We start from the raw sequence: 26316 nt of genomic DNA, 5'->3' as shown, positions 1-26316 counted from the left end.
CCTTGCCTTCCCACCCCAGCTAATACGCCAGATCCCCAGCATCACAAGCCTGACAGTGTGCAAGTAGCCCAGACGGGCCACGCCACCCCACAGTGAATCTCGCCCCTAGGAGAGGGGAAGAGAAGGCACACACCAGTCTGACTGTGGCCCCAGCGGTGGGCTGGGGGCAGACATCAGGACTGACTGCGGCCCCGCCCACCAACTCCAGTTATACACCACAGCACAGGGGAAGTGCCCTGCAGGTCCTCACCACACCAGGGACTATCCAAAATGACCAAGCGGAAGAATTCCCCTCAGAAGAATCTCCAGGAAATAACAACAGCTAATGAGCTGATCAAAAAGGATTTAAATAATATAACAGAAAGTGAATTTAGAATAATAGTCATAAAATTAATCGCTGGGCTGGAAAACAGTATACAGGACAGCAGAGAATCTCTTGCTACAGAGATCAAGGGACTAAGGAACAGTCACGAGGAGCTGAAAAACGCTTTAAATGAAATGCAGAACAAAATGCAAACCACCACAGCTCGGATGGAAGAGGCAGAGGAGAGAATAGGTGAACTAGAAGATAAAGTTATGGAAAAAGAGGAAGCTGAGAAAAAGAGAGATAAAAAAATCCAGGAATATGAGGGGAAAATTAGAGAACTAAGTGATACACTAAAAAGAAATAATATACGCATAATTGGTATCGCAGAGGAGGAAGAGAGAGGGAAAGGTGCTGAAGGGGTACTTGAAGAAATAATAGCTGAAAACTTCCCTGAACTGGGGAAGGAAAAAGGCATTGAAATCCAGGAGGCACAGAGAACTCCCTTCAGACGTAACTTGAATCGATCTTCTGCACGACATATCATAGTGAAACTGGCAAAATACAAGGATAAAGAGAAAATTCTGAAAGCAGCAAGGGGTAAACGTGCCCTCACATATAAAGGGAGACCTATAAGACTCGTGACCGATCTCTCTTTTGAAACTTGGCAGGCCAGAAAGAATTGGCACGAGATTTTCAGTGTGCTAGACAGAAAAAATATGCAGCCGAGAATCCTTTATCCAGCAAGTCTGTCATTTAGAATAGAAGGAGAGATAAAGGTCTTCCCAAACAAACAAAAACTGAAGGAATTTGTCACCACTAAACCAGCCCTACAAGAGATCCTAAGGGGGACCCTGTGAGACAAAGTACCAGAGACATCACTACAAGCATAAAACATGCAGACATCACAATGACTCTAAACCCATATCTTTCTATAATAACACTGAATGTAAATGGATTAAATGCGCCAACCAAAAGACATAGGGTATCAGAATGGATAAAAAAACAAGACCCATCTATTTGCTGTCTACAAGAGACTCATTTGAGACCTGAGGACACCTTTAGATTCAGAGTGAGGGGATGGAGAACTATTTATCATGCTACTGGAAGCCAAAAGAAAGCTGGAGTAGCCATACTTATATCAGACAAACTAGACTTTAAATTAAAGGCTGTAACAAGAGATGAAGAAGGACATTATATAATAGTTACAGGGTCTATCCATCAGGAAGAGCTAACAATTATAAATGTCTATGCGCCGAATACCGGAGCCCCCAAATATATAAAACAATTACTCATAAACATAAGCAACCTTAATGATAAGAATGTGGTATTTGCTGGGGACTTTAACACCCCACTTACAGAAATGGATAGATCATCTAGACACACGGTCAATAAAGAAACAAGGGCCCTGAATGAGACATTGGATCAGATGGACTTGACAGATATATTTAGAACTCTGCATCCCAAAGCAACAGAATATACTTTCTTCTCGAGTGCACATGGAACATTCTCCAAGATAGATCATATACTGGGTCACAAAACAGCCCTTCATAAGTTTACAAGAATTGAAATCATACCAAGCATACTTTCAGACCACAATGCTATGAAGCTTGAAATCAACCACAGGAAAAAGTCTGGAAAACCTCCAAAAGCATGGAGGTTAAAGAACACCCTACTAACGAATGAGTGGGTCAACCAGGCAATTAGAGAAGAAATCAAAAAATATATGGAAACAAACGAAAATGAAAATACAACAATCCAAACGCTTTGGGACGCAGCGAAGGCAGTCCTGAGAGGAAAATACATTGCAATCCAGGCCTATCTCAAGAAACAAGAAAAATCCCAAATACAAAATCTAACAGCACACCTAAAGGAAATAGAAGCAGAACAGTAAAGGCAGCCTAAACCCAGCAGAAGAAGAGAAATAATAAAGATCAGAGCAGAAATACACAATATAGAATCTAAAAAAACTGTAGAGCAGATCAACGAAACCAAGAGTTGGTTTTTTGAAAAAATAAACAAAATTGACAAACCTCTAGCCAGGCTTCTCAAAAAGAAAAGGGAGATGACCCAAATAGATAAAATCATGAATGAAAATGGAATTATTACAACCAATCCCTCAGAGATACAAACAATTATCAGGGAATACTATGAAAAATTATATGCCAACAAATTGCACAACCTGGAAGAAATGGACAAATTCCTGAACACCCACACTCTTCCAAAACTCAATCAGGAGGAAATAGAAAGCTTGAACAGACCCATAACCAGCGAAGAAATTGAATCGGTTATCAAAAATCTCCCAACAAATAAGAGTCCAGGACCAGATGGCTTCCCAGGGGAGTTCTACCAGACGTTTAAAGCAGAGATAATACCTATCCTTCTCAAGCTATTCCAAGAAATAGAAAGGGAAGGAAAACTTCCAGACTCATTCTATGAAGCCAGTATTACTTTGATTCCTAAACCAGACAGAGACCCAGTAAAAAAAGAGAACTACAGGCCAATATCCCTGATGAATATGGATGCCAAAATTCTCAATAAGATACTAGCAAATCGAATTCAACAGCATATAAAAAGAATTATTCACCATGATCAAGTGGGATTCATTCCTGGGATGCAGGGCTGGTTCAACATTTGCAAATCAATCAACGTGATACATCACATTAACAAAAAAAAAAGAGAAGAACCATATGATCCTGTCAATCGATGCAGAAAAGGCCTTTGACAAAATCCAGCACCCTTTCTTAATAAAAACCCTTGAGAAAGTCGGGATAGAAGGAACATACTTAAAGATCATAAAAGCCATTTATGAAAAGCCCACAGCTAACATCATCCTCAACGGGGAAAAACTGAGAGCTTTTTCCCTGAGATCAGGAACACGACAGGGATGCCCACTCTCACCGCTGTTGTTTAACATAGTGCTGGAAGTTCTAGCATCAGCAATCAACGTTTATTTATTTTTGGGACAGAGAGATACAGAGCATGAACGGGGGAGGGGCAGAGAGAGAGGGAGACACAGAATCGGAAACAGGCTCCAGGCTCCGAGCCATCAGCCCAGAGCCTGACGTGGGGCTCGAACTCACGGACCGCGAGATCGTGACCTGGCTGAAGTCGGACGCTTAACCGACTGCGCCACCCAGGCGCCCTCTAGCATCAGCAATCAGACAACAAAAGGAAATCAAAGGCATCAAAATTGGCAAGGATGAAGTCAAGCTTTCGCTTTTTGCAGATGACATGATATTATACATGGAAAATCCGATAGACTCCACCAAAAGTCTGCTAGAACTGATACATGAATTCAGCAAAGTTGCAGGATACAAAATCAATGTACAGAAATCAGTTGCATTCTTATACACTAACAATGAAGCAACAGAAAGACAAATAAAGAAAATGATCCCATTCACAATTGCACCAAGAAGCATAAAATACCTAGGAATAAATCTAACCAAAGATGTAAAGGATCTATATGCTGAAAACTATAGAAAGCTTATGAAGGTAATTGAAGAAGATTTAAAGAAATGGAAAGACATTCCCTGCTCATGGATTGTAAAAATAAATATTGTCAAAATGTCAATACTACCCAAAGCTATCTACACATTCAATGCAATCCCAATCAAAATTGCACCAGCATTCTTCTCGAAATTAGAACAAGCAATCCTAAAATTCATATGGAACCACAAAAGGCCCCGAATAGCGAAAGGAATTTTGAAGAAGAAGACCAAAGCAGGAGGCATCACAATCCCAGACTTTAGCCTCTACTACAAAGCTGTCATCATCAAGTCAGCATGGTATTGGCAAAAAAAACAGACACACAGACCAATGGAATAGAATAGAAACCCCAGAACTAGACCCACAAACGTATGGCCAACTCATGTTTGACAAAGCAGGAAAGAACATCCAATGGAAAAAAGACAGCCTCTTTAACAAATGGTGCTGGGAGAACTGGACAGCAACATGCAGAAGGTTGAAACTAGACCACTTTCTCACACCATTCACAAAAATAAACTCAAAATGGATAAAGGACCTAAATGTGAGACAGGAAACCATCAAAACCTTAGAGGAGAAAGCAGGAAAAGACCTCTCTGACCTCAGCCGTAGCAATCTCTTACTCGACACATCCCCAAAGGCAAGGGAATTAAAAGCAAAAGTGAATTACTGGGACCTTATGAAGATAAAAAGCTTCTGCACAGCAAAGGAAACAACCAACAAAACTAAAAGGCAACCAACGGAATGGGACAAGATATTTGCAAATGACATATCGGACAAAGGGCTAGTATCCAAAATCTATAAAGAGCTCACCAAACTCCACACCCGAAAAACAAATAACCCAGTGAAGAAATGGGCAGAAAACATGAATAGACACTTCTCTAAAGAAGACATCCAGATGACCAACAGGCACATGAAAAGATGTTCAGCGTCGCTTCTTATCAGGGAAATACAAATCAAAACCACACTCAGGTATCACCTCATGCCAGTCAGAGTGGCCAAAATGAACAAATCAGGAGACTATAGATGCTGGACAGGATGTGGAGAAACGGGAACCCTCTTGCACTGTTGGTGGGAATGCAAATTGGTGCAGCCGCTCTGGAAAGCAGTGTGGAGGTTCCTCAGAAAATTAAAAATAGACCTACCCTATGACCCAGCAATAGCACTGCTAGGAATCTACCCAAGGGATACAGGAGTACTGATGCATAGGGGCACTTGTACCCCAATGTTTATAGCAGCACTCTCAACAACAGCCAAATTATGGAAAGAGCCTAAATGTCCATCAACTGATGAATGGATAAAGAAATTGTGGTATATATACACAATGGAATACTATGTGGCAATGAGAAAAAATGAAATATGGCCTTTTGTAGCAACGTGGATGGAACTGGAGAGTGTGATGCTAAGTGAAATAAGCCATACAGAGAAAGACAGATACCATATGGTTTCACTCTTATGTGGATCCTGAGAAACTTAACAGGAACCCATGGGGGAGGGGAAGGAAAAAAAAAAAAAAGAGGTTAGAGTGGGAGAGAGCCAAAGCATAAGAGACTGTTAAAAACTGAGAACAAACTGAGGGTTGATGGGGGGTGGGAGGGAGGGGAGTGTGGGTGATGGGTATTGAGGAGGGCACGTTTTGGGATGAGCACTTGGTGTTGTATGGAAACCAATTTGTCAATAAATTTCATATGTATATATAAAAAAAAAAAGACTTTTCTTGCTCCTTGAGTTAAGCTTGTATTACTATATACTTCCTTCTTAGGACTGCCTTTGCTGCATCCTGAAAGTTTTGGATTGTTGTGTTCTCATTTTCATTTGCTTCCATGTATTTTTAAAATTTCTTCTTTAATTTACTGGTTAACCTGTGCATTCTTTAGTAGCATGATCTTTAACTTCCATGTATTTGTGGTCTTTACAGATTTTTTTCTTATGGTGACTTTAAGTTTCATAGCATTGTATGAAAATATGAATGGTATGGTCTCAGGCTGTTTGTACTTGTGGAGGGCTGATTTGTGACCCAGTATGTGATCTGTTCTGGGGAATGTTCCATGTGCACTTGAAAAGAATGTATTTTGTGCTGCTTTAGGATGGAATGTTCTGAATATATCCATGAAGTCCATCTGGTCCAGGTGTCATTCAAAGCCATTGTTTCCTTGTTGATTTTCTGCCTAGATGATCTGTCCATTGCTGTGGAAGGGTTTTAAAGTCCCCTACTATTATTGTATTGTCATTGTGTTCCTTTTTGTTTGGTATTAATTGATTAATATATTTTGGTGCCTTCATGTTGGGGGCATAAATGTTTACAACTATTAGATCTTCATGATGGATAGACCCCTTAATTATGATATAATGCCCTTCTTCATCTCTTGTTTCAGTCTTTGTTTTAAAATCTAGTTTGTCTGATGTAAGCATGGTTACAATGGCTTTCTTTTGGCATCCATTAAGGGTTTTTAGTCCCCTCGCTTTCAATCTGCAGATGTCTTTAGGTCTAAAATGAGTCTCTTATAGGCAGTATATAGATGGATCTTGTTTGTTTTTGTTTTTTTTTTTTTATTTTTTTATTTATTTTTTATTTATTTATTTATTTATTTTTTCAACGTTTATTTATTTTTTTGGGGACAGAGAGAGACAGAGCATGAATGGGGGAGGGGCAGAGAGAGAGGGAGACACAGAATCGGAAACAGGCTCCAGGCTCTGAGCCATCAGCCCAGAGCCTGACGCGGGGCTCAAACTCCCGGACCGCGAGATCGTGACCTGGCTGAAGTCGGACGCTTAACCGACTGCGCCACCCAGGCGCCCCTGTTTTTGTTTTTTTTTTAAATTTTTTAATGTTTATATATTTTTGAGAGAGAGACAGAGACAGACAGACAGACGTAGAGGGTGATTGGGGGAGGGGCACAGAAAGAGGGAGACACAGAATCCGAAGCAGGCTCCAGGCTCTGAGCTGTCAGCACAAAGCCCAATGCGGGGCTCGAACTCGTGAAGTATGAGATCATGACCTGAGCTGAAGTTGGATGCTTAGCTGACTGAGCCACACCTAGGTGCCCCAAGGGTGTTTTTTTTTTTTTTTTAATATCTGTTCTGTTACCCTATGTCTTTTGATAGGAATACTAGGCCATTTACATTCAGAGTTATAAATGAAAGATACTCATTTAGTGCCATTGTGTTACCTGTGAAGTTGGTGTTTCTGGTGATGTTCTCTGTTCCTTTTTTAGCCTTTGTTGACTTTTTAAAAAGAAATTTTTTTTTTTTTGCCACTCAGAGAGTCCCCCTTTTTTTTCATGTTATTATTTTCTGTTTCTTTTCTTTTCTTTTCTTTTCTTTTCTTTTCTTTTCTTTTCTTTTCTTTTCTTTTTTCTTTTTTTAAATTTGCATCCAAATTAGTTAGCATATAGTGCAACAATGATTTCAGGAATAGATTCCTTAATGCCCCTTATCCATTTAGCCCATTCCCCCCTCCCACAACCCCTCCAGTAACCCTCTGTTTGTTCTCCATATTTATGAGTCTCTTCTGTTTTGTCCCCCTTCCTGTTTTTATATTATTTTTGCTTCCCTTCCTTTATGTTCATCTTGTTTTGTCTTTTAAAGTCCTCATATGAGTGAAGTCATATGATATTTGTCTTTCTCTGACAAATTTCACTTAGTGTAATACCCTCCAGTTCCATCCAAGTAGTTGCAAATGGCAAGATTTCATTCTTTTTGATTGCCGAGTAATACTCCATTGTATATATATACCACATCTTCTTTATCCATTCATCCATTGATGGACATTTGGGCTCTTTCTATACTTTGGCTATTGTTGATAGTGCTGCTATAAACATTGGGGTGCATGTGCCCCTTTGAAACAGCACACCTGTATCCCTTGGATAAATACCTAGTAGTGCAATTGCTGAGTCGTAGGGTAGTTCTATTTTTAATTTTTTGAGGAACCTCCATACTGTTTTCCAGAGTGGCTGCACCAGCTTGCATTCCCAGAGAATCCCTTTTAATATTTCTTATAGGGCTGGTTTAGTGATCATGAACTTCTTTGGTTTTTGTTTGTCTGGGAAACTCTTTATCTCTCCTATTCTGAATGATAGCCTTGCCACATAAAGTGTTCTTGGCTGCCTATTTTTCCCACTTAGCACATTGAATATATCCTGCCATTCCTTTCTTGCCTGCTAAGTTTCTGTGGATAGATCTGCTGTAAATATGATCTGTCTTCCCTTGTCAGTTAAGGACTTTTTTTCCTTGTTGCTTTTAGGATTCTTTACTTGTTTGTGTATTTTGTGAAGTTGACTATGATATATCTTGGTGAGGTCAGGCTTTTGTTGAATTTAATGTGAGTTTTCTGTGCTTCTTGGATTTTGATGTCTGTGTCCTTCCCCAGATTAGGCAAGTTTTCAACTATAATTTGCTAAAATAAATCATCTGCTCTTATTCTGTCTTTTTTATCTTCTGGGACTCTTATGATATGAATGTTAGCACATTTTAAGAAGTCACGGAGTTTCCTGAGTCTGCTTGTGTGAACCAGTACCTTTCTCTCCCTCTTCTTTTCAATGTCATTATTTTCCATAATTTTATATTCTGTATCACTGATTCGTTTTGCTGCTTTTGTTCATCCTCATTACTATGTCATTCATTTATGTTTGCATCTCAGTTATAGCATTTTTAATATTGGTCTGACTAGATTTTAGGTGTTTTATCCCTGTAGTAGGGATTCACTAGTGTCTTCTATACTTTTTTCAAACTCAGCTAGTATTCTTGTAATTGTTTTAATTTTTAGTTCAAACATCTCTCTTATATCTGTATTGATTAAATCCCTGGCTCTCATTTCTACTTGCTGTTTTTTCTTTTGGGGTGAATTACTTCCTCTTGTCACTTTGTCTAGAAAAAAAATTTAAGTGGATTCTAGGTGTGTTTTGGTCTGCTTGTTAAAAGAAGATCCTAAAAAATAGCAGTTAAGAAATATGTATGTGTATATGCATTTATATGTATAAATTAAAAAGAATTAAAGTATTAAAAATAAAAAAATACAAAGGAAATTAGATCCTCTTTCCCCTATTGCTGAAGCCTTGCAGCATTCTATGATCAGTAGACTTGTCTGCGCCAGGGCTTTGTGCTGGTCCTCTAGGGGACCCTGTTGATCTGATTCTTAGGCCTACTTGCTCTAGTGGGGATGCATCTACATGGTGCAGGGTGGTGGGGGATGGTGGTGGCAGTGAGGAGTCAGGGCGGGGGGATAGGGGAGCTTGGTGTAGTGGCCGGTCTCCTACTGATGGTGCTGTTTTAGGTCACTGAAGTGGGTCATCTGGTGGGCTCGTGGTGAAAATGGCTTTGCCTGCTGTCTCCTCTCTGGAATAGGGAGCTGTTATCTGCTGCTTCTCTGTAAGCCCTCGCAGAAGAGCAAACAGTCACCCCTCCTGTGACCCTGACTTCTGTCAGATCCCTGCCTTCAGCCTGTGTAAGCTGTCCATCTGTCAGGCAGCACAGCCCTCCTGTATTATATTTCAGGCGAGGCTGTATTTCAAAACTCTAAACTTGAGATATGCCCCACAGTGAGGCCTTGTGCTGAGTCTCTGGGGTAGGTCTTGCTGCACTGTGGCCTGTACTGGCTTGTCCCAGAAAAGGATTGTGGGATTGCTCAGTGTGGTTTGGAGTTTATGGTAAATCACAGCAGAAAGCTGGCACCAAGTTTTTCTGCCCTCAGCCAGCATGTTTGTTCCTATGCTGGTGAATTGGACAGCTCAGTGGTGCCTTAGCCTACCTTTTGCCCCTGGAGCGGCTGTATTACCGCTACCAAATGAACTCCAAGGAGGCAAACTTTTTCCCTCTATGCACCCCAGGGGATCTTCAGATGATACTGCTTGCTGTTGGGCTTCTGTCCTCCTTCCTCACAGGAGCACAATGACCCTGACCCCTGAAACTTCAGACTCTGCACTCCACTGTTTATAAAAAACTTGTAGTATTTAAACCCTCTTCTTCTTCCCTGTTGTTAGTCTTGGGGAAGAGTTTTTCCTGTGCAGTCCCCTGTGTGTGTTTTCATTCTTTATTCACTCCTCCTTTCTCTCCCCCGACTCCTTCCACTCCATGCAGTCAGGGCTCCCTCCTCTCAGCGTGCCTACAGCTCCTCTCTCCCCCAAATCAACTCTGTGCAGTTCTTGTCCTCCACAAGGTGGTGGTTTTTTCTGCCTGTAGACATGCACCTTTGTTCTCAGTCCTCAGATCAATTTCTAGCCTGCTGAGTTTTAAAACTCCAGGCTTTAGGGATGTGGCGTGGGCAGCAGCCTGGGCTGGTCTTCTGGGGGAGTGTGTTGCCATGCTGGGAGTGAGACAAGCTTCACAGAGAAGAGCAGTTGTGCTACAGTGCTGCGGTGTGGGACTTGGTGTAAGCAATTTAGGCAGCCAGTGTGGGGCTGAGGTGCTTTCTGCTTGTAGTTCTGTGTGTATGCTGAGGGGCGGGAGAAGGAAATAGCTCCAGTCTGCTCCTTTGTCCCTGGAAAGGCATCTCCTGCATGCTCACCTCTCAGAGAAATGCTCCAGGAAGAGCGAATAATCTCCCGCCAAGTGTGTCTCAGGTGCCCCTCAAATCTTGCTTCTGTGCTGTCTGCACCCTTGGGTTGTTTGCCTGCCTTCTCTCTAGGATTAGGGCAGCACTCTAAGGACTCTATTACAGCCAAGCCTGCTAACCTTTAAAACTAGTTTTTAAACCCCACTGATTGCAAGAACTCATGAAAGTCAGGCCCTCTCGTTTTCCCAGCCAGTGGGTTTGGGGAAGCGTTCTCTTTGTGCGTTCTGTTGTGTTCTCTTGGCTGTCTCTCGCCTTTTTCTAAGACCATGGCTCCTTCCTGTAGCACCCACCATTGGTTTCTCCCCCAAACTACATCTCCACCCTTCCTATCTTCCCCCATGTGTCTTCTTTCTCCCTTTACATATGCCCCAGGTATCTTTTTGACTATAATCCTCCTAGTGGGGTCAAATAGTATCTCAGTGTGGTTTTGATTTGCATTTCTCTTTAGTGACTAATAATGTAGAGCATCTTTTCATGTCTGTATTGGCTATATGATATCTTCTTTGGAGACAGGTCTATTCATATCTTTTGTCCATTTTTAAATTATTTGTCTTTTGTTGAATTGTAAGAGTTCTTTATTCTGAATACAAGTTCCTTATCAGATGTATGATTTGCACATATTTTCTTCCATTCTTTTGGCTTTTGTCTTAACTTTTTTGATCGTATCCTTTAAAGCACAAACTTTTTAAAATTTTAATGAAGTTCAGTTCATACATGTTTTCTTTTCTTGTGGTTTTAGTGGAATAATTAAGAAGGATTTGCCTAACCCAGGTCATGAAAACTTACCTCTATTTTTTTCTTACAAGAGTTTTATAGTTTTAGCTTTTACATTGAGATCTGTAATCTATTTGGGTTAATTTTTGTGTATGATATAGGAAAGTAATCAACTTCATGTTTTTGCTTTTGGATATCCAGTTATCTCAGCACATTTGTTGAAATAAACTGTGATTTCTTCATTGAATTGTCTTGACATTCTTCTTGAAAATCAGTTTAACACAAATACAGGGGTTTATTTCTGTGCTCTCAGTTTTAGTCCATTGATGTGTATTTCTGGTTTTATGTCAGTACCACACAGTCTTTTTTTTTTTTATTAAAAAATTTTTTTTTAATGTTTATTTATCTTTGAGAAAGAGGGAGAGAGAGAGGGAGTAGAGGAGGGGCAGAAAGAGACACACCAAATCTGAAACAGGCTCTAGGCTCTGAGCTGTCAGTACAGAGCCTCATGTGGGCCTAAAGTCACCAACTGCAAGATCATGACCTGAGCCAACGTTGGACATTTAACCAACTGAGCCACCCAGGCACCCCGACACAGTCTTTGTTATAGTAGCTTTGTTTGGTAGGTTTTGAATTTGGTAGTGTGAATATCAACTTTGTTCATTTTCAAGATTTTGTTTTGCTATTCTGGATTGCTTTCATTATGTACTTTGAAATAAAACTTGATTTTAAAATTTGTACTTTTAAATAAAATTATGATCTTTCTTTAAAACAATTTTTTTTAGTGTGTGTTTATATTTTTTGAGAGAGGGTGTGCATGTGTGCATGCAAGCACGGGAGAGGCAGAAAGAGAGGGAGGAGAGAGAATCCCATGTAGGCTCTGTGCTGTCAGCATAGACCCTGATGTAGGGCATGATCCCACAAACTGTAAGATCATAACCTGAGCTGAAATTAAGAGCTAGACACTCAGTCAACTGAGCCACCCAGGTGTCCCCAGATTATCTTTTCAATAATATTTGAAACCAGGTGGTAAAGTTATTTATATAGTGACTTTGAATTTAATTTAAAAATGTTATGGAAAAATGTTATGAACTAATTCTGTTCAGCTTTATATTTGCTATTAAAAATAAGGATATTCTAACCTTTTTTAAAATTTTTTCTTTTCCTTTCTTGTATATCTTTCTCTATTCTAATATCTTACCATTTGAATAACATATTTCCAACTTGATATCACTACCTATCTCTTTTATTTGGAATTCTTTTGAATCTTTTCTTCATTGTAAGAAATGAAGCAAAGATGAGTGTATCCAGCAGGTCATCTGGAATGTTTTTATAATTTTATTAAATTACCATCACTACTATGTATTTTGGAAAATTTGAAAAATTTGGAAAAGTCTTTCAGATAAATAAGCTTATAAATACTTTAAACATGATATAGAATAACATGTAGCAGAAATATATATAGCTTTGTAAGGTCTCATTTTCTTGATTTCAGTAATAAAATTTTTCACATGAATTAATAACTCAATGTTTTTCTTTAGGCCATTGCATTACCTCCTATAGCCAAATGGCCATACCAGAATGGTTTTACATTTCATACCTGGCTAAGAATGGATCCTGTGAATAACATCAATGTGGATAAGGATAAACCCTATTTATATTGGTATGTATTTTTGTAACTCAGTGTTACTATCTTCCTTTGAGAATGAAAGAATATTTAGAGGTAAAATGAAAATTTTTCTTTGTAGTTTCAGAACCAGCAAAGGTCTTGGTTACTCTGCTCACTTTGTTGGGGGCTGTTTGATTATAACCTCAATAAAGTCAAAAGGAAAAGGCTTTCAACACTGTGTGAAATTTGATTTTAAGCCACAAAAGGTATGTGATGTTAGTAAGTCGTAATTAATTTAACAAGCTATACTGGCCTTCAAAATGCTTTGTTTTAATATTAATGACATAACATGTGGTAGATCACAACTCTGTTTATTCTGTTTCAGAAAATGAAGTATAAGTCACTGGACAATTGTTAACTTCCCTGATTTGGATAATAAAAAGAATGATATTTTGTTATTCATAGAGTATTGGGATAATATCAATGGGACAATATCAATGGAAGTTACTTTAGTAGTAGTGGTAGTAGTAGTAGTAATATGTGTTTTCTTTTGTACCTTAAAATTTAGAGATTAATAAATGGTTCATCTGCAAAATGTATGTACATATAGATAAATAGGTAAAACAGATGTGGCAAAATGTTGACAGTTGTGGTATCTAGGTGGTGGAAAAGAGGGTATTTGTACTAAACTTTTAACTTTTTTGGGATATATTTGAAAACTTTCATAGTAAAGAGTTGGAAAGGTAATTTCACAGTAAGTTCTTATGTATTGAGAGTTCCCTTGATTAAATATTCCAAAGGTTGAATATTGATATTATTTTATTGATATTTATTTTATTTTTATATTTAATTGTAACTTATAGTTTAAGTTTTACTTGTTATTTTGAGTGTGGTTGAGTTATTTCAAGAATCATAATCCTTTTTTTCCCAAACTGTTTTTACTTATTCAGTGGTATATGGTAACTATAGTGCACATTTATAACCGATGGAAGAACAGTGAGCTTCGATGTTATGTGAATGGTGAGCTAGCTTCCTATGGAGAGATAACATGGTTTGTCAACACCAGTGATGTAAGTGGTTTGAAAAAATTATTTTAAAATATGAAAAATATATTTTACATTGAGTATAAATTTTAGAATACCACAATGGCAGAGTTAAGTTTGGCTAGAATGTTGAGTTCTTGTTAAAAAATTATTCTGGATAGGGTAAAGATGAGCATTTATAGGTAACAATGGGTATAGTTAGGAGCTCTACAGCAGAATTCTGATCATTTTTATGAATGAGTAGGATGATACATGCTTATAAATTTTGCAAATAATTCATAGCTGCTATAGATAACTATTATGTAATAATTTTTTCAGGATTGAGGAAAATATATGTACAATTCAAATTAAATTTGAAATTTTCAATAGGAATTAAATTAAAATGTTCTTTTTTCCCCACCAATTACATTTTCAAATAGAAAACTTGAAAAATATAAATAGGAAAATGATTACAAACCATTACACCATTCACCATTAAATTCTTCTTTTATATCCTATGCTACGCATATTTACGTATTATGTAATGATAATCTTAAGAGCTTGGGTTTTTGTAACAGATGGTCTTAGGTTTGAATCCCAGCTCTGTCACTTACTGACTGTATGACCTTAATATATTAGGCCTAAGTTTTCTCCACCTGAAAATGGGTGTAAAATAGTACGTATCTCAGAAGGTTAATGTGATAACTACATGAGATACTGTTTACAAATTAATTAGTAGAGTGCCTTGTACAGAGTAAGTGCTCAGTAAATGTTAGCTCTCCTTTTTTTTTTTTTTGAAAACACAAAAAGGGGATCAGATATATATGTTGTTTTTTGACCTGTTTTTTCCTTATGTTAACTTTTATTGAGTGCTTCTTGTACTCCAAGCATTGTAATAAATACGTTTATTTTCTAAAAGCACCAACCTTGCAAGATAAGTACTATTATAATCTCCCATTTTACAGGTAAGGAGACTGAAGCACAGAGAGATTAAGTAATTTGCCAAGATCACCAGCATGTGAAACAGTGATTTGACTTAGGTGGATTGTCTTGAGAAGCCAAATGTTAACAACTTTTCTGTATTCCCTAATATCAATACGTATTTATTTTTCAACATTCTTTCTAATGGTTTTTTTGTTGCATAACCATTTAAAGGGATGTGAAGAACTTTAGTCTTTCTTTGTGGACACATGGATTTTTAAAATGTGGTTTGTAACCTAGATGTTAAGAGAATTTTTTTCTTTTTAACGTTAGAAGAGATACATGCATCTGCTTTTCTGGATTTACATATTTGAGAGATTGTATCCCATGATCTCACCCATTGTCTATACCTTGATATCTGCAAAAGTCTGTCTTTACACTTTTAACTTCTCACCAAACTTACAGAACCCTGCTTCTCCATTCATGTTGGCTCCATACATATTAACTCGCCGAAAGGCAGATTATGTCCTAAACGTAACTCATGATTTTCCTTCTTATAACAAAGACTGTTCTTCCATTTGCTTTTTTGGTTACTGAAGTATGAACCTTCAGAATCCATCATGATTTCTTTGACTCTTCTTTCTTACATACACTTTGTCGTCAGATTTTATTTATTGTACTCTGGAAAACTTCGGCTTTCTCCTTTTTTATGATGTCTTTCTTGATCTCTACACTTGATAATAATGAATTAAGTGAAATGCTAAATGAATTATTTTAATTTAGCCAGATTAGAACAGACGAAACATTTATACCAAAATTTATCCTGAAACATTTAATCAATATAGGTTATTATTTCTGGAGGAGATATTGTTGTTTTTTCTTTAATACAATCTGTTTTCTTTCACAGACCTTTGACAAATGTTTCCTGGGCTCGTCAGAAACAGCAGATGCAAATAGAGTATTCTGTGGTCAGATGACTGCAGTTTACCTTTTTAGTGAAGCTCTTAATGCTGCTCAGATTTTTGCTATTTATCAGTTGGGACTGGGATATAAGGTACTTTACTTGCTGTTCATTGCTTAACCAGTGCTAGTTGAACTTGATTTAAAGGTAGGTGATGCATGGGACAAAATTGAAAGAGTAATCAGGGACACTACAGGGAAGTCACAGGAATCTGAAGGATACTTTACATTTTTGAGGGAAACACAGTATACTTGTCATGTGGGCCTCTGTGCATACTACTAGCTCAAGTTTCAACTTGCATTCATGCTGCATTTGATGATGTCAGTTTTTGCATAACTAAATTTTCAACAGTTACTGTGATTAAAAACAAGTACCATGTGGAAATTAATGTGGAAAAGGAAATGAGGATGATGGTGTGAAATCTGATTCCAAATTTGAGAGAGTTCATGCATTGTTCAATATGCATAAAAATTAATAACTAATTTTGCTAATATAATGAAAGAGACATTTTTTCTTTTGACTTGTTCCTTAATTTTTTCAAATGGTTGTTAAATTATTAAAATATAAAGTTGTTTGAACCAAACTATTTAGTAGTATTTATTTTGATCTAAAGCACCATAAACAGTTACTGCAATGCTAAGACTGTCATGAACTAAGAAAATTTGTGGGGTGCCTGGGTGGCTCAGTTGGTTAAGCAACTTCTCTGATTTCAGCTTAGGACATTGATCTCATAGTTCCTGAGTTCGAGCTCTGTGTTGGGCTCTGTGCTGGCAGCAAGGAGCCTGCTTGACATTCTTTCTCTCTCTCCTGTCTCTCTGTCCCTCCCCTGCTCCAAATAAATCAACATTAAAAAAAAAAATGGGAATCTCTGGGTTAAGCCATTGTTACTCTAGTTTGGTTTCAAGGAGCATGTTAGTCTGCTCTGTTTTTCTGAAAACAAAACCAATTTTCCTGAGTTGATTTACATACCATTACATTCAGTATATTTTTATTTTAATTAGTTTTGACAAAAGTGTAACTCCCACAACATTAAATAAATGGAATAATTCTGTTCCTGCAAATGTTCAGTTGTGCCCCTTCCCAGTCAGTTCCTTCCACTTCTCTAACTCCACTGCATTCTTCTTGAGAGAAACTGTTAATCTGCTTTCTGTCACTAGAGTAGATTTGTTTTTCTTAAGGTTTTATGTAAGTGGAATCATGCAGCATGTGCTCCTTAGAGTTTGGTTTCTTGTGAGAGTCATCCCATGTTGTTATGTTGTAGTAGTTTCTTTCTTTTTATCGCTAAGTAGCATTCCATTGTATTAATATATCACAATTTTTTTAAAAAGGATTTTATTCCTTTTTTTAACTAATCACTACACCCATCATGGGGCTCCAACTTATAACCCCAAGATCAAGAGTCGCATGCTTTATTGACTGAGCCAGCCAGATGCCCCCATATCTACACTTTTTTAATGCATTCTTCTATTGATGGACATTAGGGTTATTTCCAGTTTTGGGCTGTTAGGAACAAGCTGCTCTGAATATTGGTGTATAAATCTTTTTGCTGCCACATAATTTTATTTCATAAATATTTAAGAGTGGAATTACTAACTGATATGGTAACTGAAGTTGCCAAACCCTCTTCCAAGGTAGTTGTATAATTTTACATTTCTATAAGCAGTATATGAGCTTTCTACTTGCTCCACATCCTTAACATCTTGTATTGCTGGTCTTTTTAATATTAGGCATCTCAGTGAGTATGTAGCTGTATTTCAGTTTGGTTTTAATTTGCTTATTATAATGAGTAGAGATCCCAAGCATCTTTTTTTTTGCTTATTGATCATTTTTGTATGTTCCTTTGTGAAGTGTGTTCACATCTTTTGTGTATTTTTTGTTTGGTTGGTTGTTTTCTTATTAAGTTTTGAGATTTCTTTATATATTCTGTACACAAGAATTTTATCAGATATATGAGTTACAAATATTTCTCCCCCGGTTTGTGTCTTGTCTTATTTTCTTTCTTTATTTTAAAACTTTTCTTTCTTCCTTTCATTCTTTCGTTCTTCTTTCCTTCCTTTTTTTTTTTTTTTTTTTTTTTTTTAGGAGAGAGAATGAGTATGCGTGGGGGAGAGGGGCAGAGGGGGGGAGAGAGAGAGAATCCTAAGCAGGCTCCATGCTCAGTATGGAGCCCAGTGTGGGGCTTGATCCCAGAACCCTGGGATCATGACCTGAACTGACATCAAGAGTTGTACTCTCCACTGACTGAGCCAGCCAGGTGCTCCACCTTTTTGTTTTCGTAATGTGTCTTTTGAAGAACAGATTGGTTGGAAAGATTTTCTCATGTGTTTTTCTCTTACAGTTTCAGCATTTTTGTTTAGGCCTGTGATCCATTTTAAGTTATTTTTTGTGTCAAGGGTCAAGGTTCTTCCCTCCCTGCCCCCCCGCCAATATGGACACCCTCGTGTCCCAGTACTGTTGTTTTATAAATTGCATTCTTCCTCCATTGCCTTACCTTGGCATCTTTGTATTTCAATGACTTATATGTCTTTCTTATGCCAATACGGTATTATTTTGATTAATGTTAGTTTCACAGTGAGCATTGAAAACAGGAAGTCTGAAACCTCACTTTATTTTTCTTTTTCAAATTGTTTTGGCTTTCTAAACCCTTTGCATTTCCAGATATATTTTTTAGAACTCGCTTATCAATTTCTAGAGAAATGTCTACTGGGATTTTATTTGGTATTATATTGAATATTAGATCAATTAGAGAAGAATTGGCCATCCTACTGATACTGATTTTTCCAGCCTGTGAATATGATGTATCTCTCTATTTATTTAGGTTTTCTTTAATTTCTTCCAGCACTGTTTTTTGGTTTTCTTTGTATAGGTGATATATACATTTTGTTAAATGTATTCTTAAGTGTTTAATGTTTTTCAAGTAATAAGTTGTATTTCAAGTCTCAGTTTCTAATTATTTGTTTCTAGTGTATAGTTGAATTTTGTTTATTGACCTTGCTAAATTTGCTATTACTTTTACTAGAGTATTCTAGGATTTCCTATACATATGTTATTATAGACTGTAAATTTTATTTCTTCATTTCCAGTCTTTATGCCTCTTCCCTTTTTTGTTTTGTACTAAGACCACCAGTATAAATAATTAAATAGAACTGGTGAGAATAGACATTTTTGCGTTGTTTCTGATTTTAGGGGGAAAGCAATCATACATATTTTATAGATGCCTTTTATCGAGTTGGGAAATTTCCATTTCTGGTTTCCTGAGAATTATTATCAGAGACATATTGAATTTTATAAAATGAGTTTTGCTTTTTTATCAACTCTGATAATCTTTCCTTTTAATTGGAGTGTTTACATAGTTTACAGTCAGTATGAGTATAGATACTATGTGTCTTAAATCTAAGTGTTTATATCTGGACTTTAAATTCTGTTTCATCGAACTGTATCCCTAGGCCAGTAGAACACAGTCTTGAATACTGCAGTTTTGTAATACATTTTTTTAAGTTAATTTATTTATTTTGAGAGAGAGAGAGAGAGAAAGGGGCAGTGAGAGAGGGAGAGAGAAAGAGAGAATCCCAAGCAGGCATTGCACTGTCAGCATAGAGGCCGATGCAAGGCTCAAACTCATAAAGTGAAATCATGACCTGAGCTGAAATCAAGAGTCAGACACTTAACCGACTGAGCCGCTCAGGCACCTCTGTAATTCATTTTTTAAGTCAGGAAGCCTGAGTCCTCCAACTTTGTTCTTTTGCAAGATTGTTTTGGCTATTTTTAGTATCTGTAAAAAATTTTTTTTTTAATTCTATTTATTTTTGAGAGAGAGAGAGAGAGAGACAGAGACAGAGTGCAATCAGGGGAGTGGCAGAGAGAGAGGGAGACACATATATCAGTCATAGAAAGGCAAATAATGCATGATTCCACTCATAGGAGATATCTAAAATATCAAACTCATAGAAACAAAGAATTGAAGGGTGGTTGCCATGGGCTGGGGGAGAGAGAAAAGGAGAATTGACAATCAGTGGGTATAAAATTCCAGTTATACAAGGTGAACAAGTTCGAGTGATCTGCTGTACAACATTGTGCCTATAAAAATACTGTATTGTACACTGAATATCTGTTAAGAGGATAGATCTTCTGTTAAGTGGTTTTACTGCAATTAAATTAAAAAAGAAAAAACAAGAAAAGTGTTGAAAGCAGACATCCCTGTATTTTTACTGATCTTAGGAGAAAAAGCATTCCATTTTTTTTGCCATCAGTATGGTGTTTGCTGTTAGCTGTTTGTAGATGTTCTTTGTTTATTTGAGGAAGTTCACTTTTATTCCTAGTCTGTTGAGTGTTTTCATCATGAAACGTTGCTGGATTTTGTCATTTGTTCTTTGTGCTTCTTTTGGGATGATCACGATTGTTGTCTTTTGTTTTTATTAATATAGTATATTAAATTGTTCAGATATTGTTAAATCAACCTTTTGTTCCCAGGATAATCACACTTGGTCATAGTTTATATTCTTATCCATGAAGTATACTGAGGTCCAGAAAGGCATCTTAATGGTAAATGTGTAGAAATAACTGCTGGTATTAGTGCTAGGTCAAAAATCTTATCGGTAGTCATCTCTAACATTTGAGTCATCTTTTCCTCATATGGATGGTCAGATAGTGATAAAACTGTACTGAAAATCATGTTATGTGAGAAATTGATGATCCTAGAATTACTTCTTGCTTTATTTTTTACTGTTGAAATCTGTTGTGTTGTATAATCCATGTTTTAGAGAACCCCTTATAACTTAAGGTAGCAGGGATATGGAAAACCAGCAATCTCAGGATTGCTTCTAGGCAATTGCAATTGATTCAGTGCTTTAAAGATTAAAATAATAAATATTTCAAAAGAAATAAAGGGTTAAATACTTCTTTCATATTGTCTTAGTGTTTGATGAAGTACCATGTTGCTTTAAGTACTTTGAAAGGGTATTTTTTTATTTTAATTAATCATACCAAATAGTATTTACACATGAATATTGTTTCTATAAATTTAGCAGCAATTCCTGAAATATGTGAAAGTCTTAGTTTTAGTTTTAGATTTAGTTTTGTTTAGGTTGGTTAGTGGTAGTGATTTATTCCTCAATTCCAAACAAAGTAGAAAAAATGTTTAGCTATTTGTTTTCAAAATTTTTACCTGCTAATGTTGACATACTGTACTTTGAATAGTAGCACAGGCTAAATTATTTGTTTAATTGAACTAGTTTCTGATCTTTACTCTGCCACAGATTAACTTTGTGTACTCAAAGAAGTCACTTATTTCTTTAGACTTTCTTAGTTTCTGCCTTTGGAAAATGAATTATATAATCTCCCATATTATATGTCTATATATTGTAAGTTGGTAAATAGGTTAGCTTTTGTAGGTTGCCCAAATGACATTTCCCCTGAAAAGTATTTATTATTTAAAAGCATTTATTTCACTTATGCTAAAATTCCCTTTGTAATCAGCTTTCATTAAATTAAAAAAGAATATTAAATCAATGCTTACAGATTTATTAACTGCTTATCAAGGGGGCAGAAATTTTAGAAAAATAATATATTAAAGCTTTTAAAATGTTTTGTGTAAAAGTCAGAAAGATAAAGGCAGTCTTAGCATGTTTTACATTTTTTTTTTATAGCAGTATTGAAGCAGAATTCACAAGTTGAATCCAGCAAGTCTTTGTTGTAAAAGATGTTCCATTTAGCTTTAAGTGGTTATAGTTAAACTAAAGAAAAAAATCCTTGTCTGTGATTACTTAGAAGTATGGTTTAAGGGGCGCCTGGGTGCCTCAGTCTACTTCAGCTCAAGTCATCTCATGATTTGTGGGTTTGAGCCCCATATCGGGCTCTCTGCTCTCAGCACAGAGCCTGCTGTGGATCCTCTGTTCCCGTCTCTCTCTGCCTCTTCCCCTGCTCATGCTGTCTGTCTAAAAAAATAAACCTAAAAAAAAAAAACAAGAATGATTTAAAGGATAAAATATGAGCTTTCTGGTAAAGGTAAATATATACGCAAATATAGAATCTTGTAATCTTGTAATGTTAGTGCATAAATCACTTTTTTTAAGTTTATTTATTTATTTTGAGACAGAGAGAGAGATCAGGAGAGACAGAGAAAGAAGGAGTGGGAGAGAGATCCCAAGCAGGCTTTGCACTGTCAGCGTGGAGCCCGATGTGGGACTTGAACTTAATGTGAGATCATGACCGGAGCTGAAACCGGGAGTCAGATGCTTAACTGACTAAGCCACCCATGCGCCCCTGCATAAATTACTTTCAATTCTGATACAGACTTTAAGAGAAAAAGCATAAAAATCTAAATCTATACATAATATGAAAAGATGTAATTTTTGATATCACTAACATAAAATCGGGTGATGGAGATGTAAATGTGTAAAGGTTTTGTATGTGATTGAACTTAAGCCGTTATTGGCTTAAAGTAGAATATTATAGGGATGCCTGGGGGGCTCAATTGGTTAAGCGTCCGACTTCGGCTTAGGTCATGGTCTCACGGGTTTGTGAGTTTGAGCCCTGCATCGGGCTCTGTGCTGACATCTCAGAGCCTGGAGCCTGCTTGGGATTCTGTCTCCTCCTCTCTCTCCTCCTCCCATGCTCATGCTCTGTCTCTCTCTGTCTCTCAATAATAAATAAATGTCTAAAAAAAGTAAAAAAAAAATAGTTTTATAACTTTAACATGTTTTATGTAATTCCTATGGATATGGCAAAGAAAATACCTATAGAACTTAACACAAAAGGAGAAAGGGATATAAATACCAACCATCATTGGCATATAAAAGAAGTCAATTAGCAAATTATAGTGAACAAAAATGGCAATAGTGAGTCGCTAACTACTTTAAATGTAAATGCATTAAACTTCTCACTTAAAAGAAATAGGCTAAATGGATTTTTTTCTCCTAAATTTTTATTTAAATTCTAGTTAGTTATCATAGAGTGTAATATTGGTTTCAAGAGTAGAATTTAGTGATTTGTCACTTAAAAATAACAGCCAGTGCACATCATAAGTGCCCTCCTTAATACCCATCACCCATTGGCTAATGGATTTAAAAAAACAAAACCCAACTGTCTTTGGTCTATAAGAGAGACACCATAGGTCTAATATGGAATATGAAGGGATGGAAGAAGATAGTCCATGCAAATGGTAAGCAAAAGAGAGCAGGGTTGGCCATGTGTATATCAGAAAAAATAGACTTCATTTATTCATTTGAGAGAGAGAGAGAGAAAGAGAGAGAGAGAGAGTGTGTGTGCAAGCAGGGGAGAGGGCCACAGGGAGAGAAAATCTTCAGTAGGTTCCACACTCATTGTGGAGCCTGACACGGGGCTCAATCCCTTGACTCTGGGATCATGACCTGAGCTGAAATCAAGAGTCAGACACTGAACTGCCTGGGCCACCCAGACGCTCCTCCAAATTAGACTTTAATTCAAAATCTGTTACAAGACTCAAAGAAGGAAATTATATAATGATAAAAGTGTCAATTCACGAGGAAGATATAATAATTAAAAATATATACACCTAACTTTATGGCTGCAAAATATATGAAACAGACCTTGACAGAATTGAAGGGAGAAGTATGTATTAACACAATAATGGTAGGACATTTCAAAACCCTTTTATTAACGGATAGACCAACCAGAGAGATTACTAAAGAAACAGAGACCATGAACAACAATGTAGACCAGTTGGACCCTAACAAACACATACAGAACACCCCACCAAACACCAATAGAATACACATCCTTCTCAAGCTCCTATGGGACATTCTTCAGGATAGACAACATATTAGGCCACAAAATTAACAAATTTAATAATCCTGAAATCATAATACCAAATACTTTTTTTTACCCCAATACAATTAAGTCAATAGTAGAAGGAATCTGGAAAATACACAAATTTGTGGAAATCAAACAACACACTCTCATACAACTAGTGTGTCAAAGAAATCCCCAGGAAATTTCTGGAGCCAAGTGAAGACAACATATCAAACTTTATGGGATTTAGGGAAAGCAATACCAAGAGGAATGTTTATAGTCCTTTAAAATAAAAAAGGAAGATCTCAGATCAATAACTAATTTTTCCCTTCAAGGAACTAGAAAAAGAAGAGCAAAGTAATCCCAAAGTTATCAGAGGAAAGGACGTGATAAATATTCAAAGTAGAAATAAATGATATAGAGACTAGAACAATAAAAGAAAAAAAAATTAACAAAACTAAGAGTTTTTTTTTAAAGATCTACAAACCTGACAAGTTCTTAGCTAGATTAAGATAAAAGAGAAGACCTAATAACTAAAAGAAATGAAAGAAGAAAAAAAAATAAAATGAAAGAAGAATTATTACTAATGCCATGAATCTAAAAAGAATTAGGAGACTACTATGAACAATTTTATATCAGCAAATTGAATAATATAGAAGAAATGGATATTCTTGGAAACACACTGCCTATCAAGAGAAAATCTGAAGAGACTGTAGGTACTAAGGACATTGAATCCATAATCCAAAACCTCTGAACAAGGAAAAGCTGTGTACTGCATAGGATTTCACTGGAGTATTCAAACATTAAAGAAGAATTTAAAACAATCTTCCTCAACTCTTTCAAAAAATGAAGAGGAGGGAATACTTCCAAACTCATAACTTTTTAAAGTTTATTTATTTTGAAAGACAGAATGAGTAGGGGAGAGGCAGAGAGAGAGGGAGACAGAATCTCAAGCAGGCTTCGCACTGTCAGTGCAGACCTTGACGCGGGGCTCGACCCTACAAAACTGTGAGGTCATGATCTGAGCTGAAACTAAGAGTCAGATGCTCAGCTAAGCCACCAGACACCCTCCAAACTCAATTTAGGAGGTCAGCATTACTTTGATACCACAGCCAAAGGCACTACAAGATAACTATAGACCAGTATCCCTGATTAATTTTGATGCAAAAATCCTCAACAAAATACTAACAAGGCAAATTCAAGAGCACACCAAAAGGATCATAGTCTGTCACCAGCAGAGACTTAGTCCTGGAATGGAGGACATATGAAAGTCAATCATTGCAATATACATGTTAACAGAGTAAAGGACACAAACCACACAGTCATCTCAATTGATGCAAAAAAACTGTTGGACAAAATTTATTCTTTAATTATAAAAACACTCAACAAATTACTAGTGAAGGAAACTACTTCAAAATAATAAGGCTACATATGAAAAGCCCACAGCTGACATATGCATTAGTGAAAGACTGAAAGCTTTTCCTCTAAGAACAGGAACAAGGCAAGGATTCCCATTCTCACCATTTCTGTAGGCCACAGTCCTCGCAGTCTTAGAGCAGTTAGTCAAGAGGAGGAAATAAAAGGCATCCCAGTTGGAAGGGATGAAGTAAAATTATCTTTTCACAGATGACTTGATCTTATATGTAGAAAATTCTAAATGAAAACCTGTTACAACTGATAAATTCAACAAGCTTGCAGGATACAAGCCAAGAACAAAAATCAGCTGTGTCTCTCTATACCAACAGTGAACAACCTGAGAAGGAAAATAAAACAACAATCTCATTTACAAAAGCATAAAAAAGGAATACTTAGGAACAACTTACCTAAGGATGGCTTAAGACTTGTACACTGAAAAGTCTATTAACATTGTTGAAAGAAATCAAAGAAGCCACAAAATGGAATGATACCCTCAGTTCATGGATTGAAAGACTTGCAATTGTTAAAGAATGCATACTGCTGAACGTGATGTACAAATTCAGTACAGTTCCTATCAAAATCCAAATAGTATTTTTTTGCAGAAATGGAAAAAAAAATCCCTAAAATTTATATGAAATTTCAAGGGTCTCCAGATAGCCACAACCTTGAAAAAGAAGAACATGATTAGAGGTCTCACACTTCTCGATTTCAAGACATATTACAAAGGGATAGTAATCAAAACATTATGGTGCTTGCATAAAGGTAGACCTATGGACTAATAGAACAGAATTGAGAGTCTGGAAATAAATCTTTGCACATATACTCAAATGATCTTCTACAAAGATGCAAACACCACACACAATGGAGAAAGGATAGTCTTAAAACATTTTTTTCTTTAATGTTTATTTATTTTAGAGACAGAGCGAGAGACAGAGTGCAAGTGGGGGAGGGGCAGACAGAGGGTGACACAGAATCTGAGGCAGGCTCCAGGCTCTGAGCTGTCAGCATAGAGTCCGACGTGGGGGCTTGAACTCAGGAACCATGAGATCATGACCTGAGCCAGAGCCGACGCTTTACCGACTGAGCCACTCAGGTGCCCCTGGCTAGCTAGTCTTTTTAAAACCTGAATTTGTGAAAAGTAGATATCTACACGGTAAATAGTGAATTTTGATCCTTACTTTACAACATATATCAGAATTAACTCAAAATGAATTAAAGACCTAAACCTAAGACATATAAGGTTCCTACCTGAAAGCAGAGGAAAATCATCATGACATTGAGTTTGACAGTGATGTTTTGGATATGACACCAAAACAGGCAACAAAGATAAAAATAGACAAATGGGTCTTCCATCTCAAAATCTTTGGCATGTCAAAGCTTTTATGTATCAAGGAATTGAGTGAAAAGGCGAACTGTGAAGTGAGAAAACATGTTACAAAACCATATAGTTGATAAAGGGTTAATATCCAGAATCTATAATGAAGTCCTACAACTGAACAACAAAAATCTCCAAATAACCCACTAAAAAAGTGGGCAAAAGACTTGCATAAACATTTCTCCAAAGAA

The 26316-nt window shown here is 36.8% G+C and overlaps 1 protein-coding gene across 1 annotated transcript in view; it reads left to right on the top strand.

Moving 5' to 3' along the window:
* LRBA (LPS responsive beige-like anchor protein) overlaps positions 1-26316 on the top strand; it is a 792976-nt gene that overhangs the window by 105715 nt on the left and 660945 nt on the right. Inside the window, exons 6-9 of the mRNA XM_047092315.1 lie at positions 12596-12717; positions 12803-12929; positions 13614-13733; positions 15514-15660. Of these exons, the coding sequence (XP_046948271.1) occupies positions 12596-12717; positions 12803-12929; positions 13614-13733; positions 15514-15660 (516 nt within the window). The remainder of the gene's footprint in view (positions 1-12595; positions 12718-12802; positions 12930-13613; positions 13734-15513; positions 15661-26316) is intronic.

This window comes from Lynx rufus, unplaced genomic scaffold (genome assembly GCF_022079265.1).
Source record: "Lynx rufus isolate CCGP_SWC_20201006 ecotype Redwood Valley unplaced genomic scaffold, mLynRuf1.p SCAF_3, whole genome shotgun sequence".
NCBI lineage: Eukaryota > Metazoa > Chordata > Mammalia > Carnivora > Felidae > Lynx > Lynx rufus.
The sequence above is the reverse complement of the archived record's forward strand: the minus strand, read 5'-3'. Positions and strand labels throughout refer to the sequence as shown.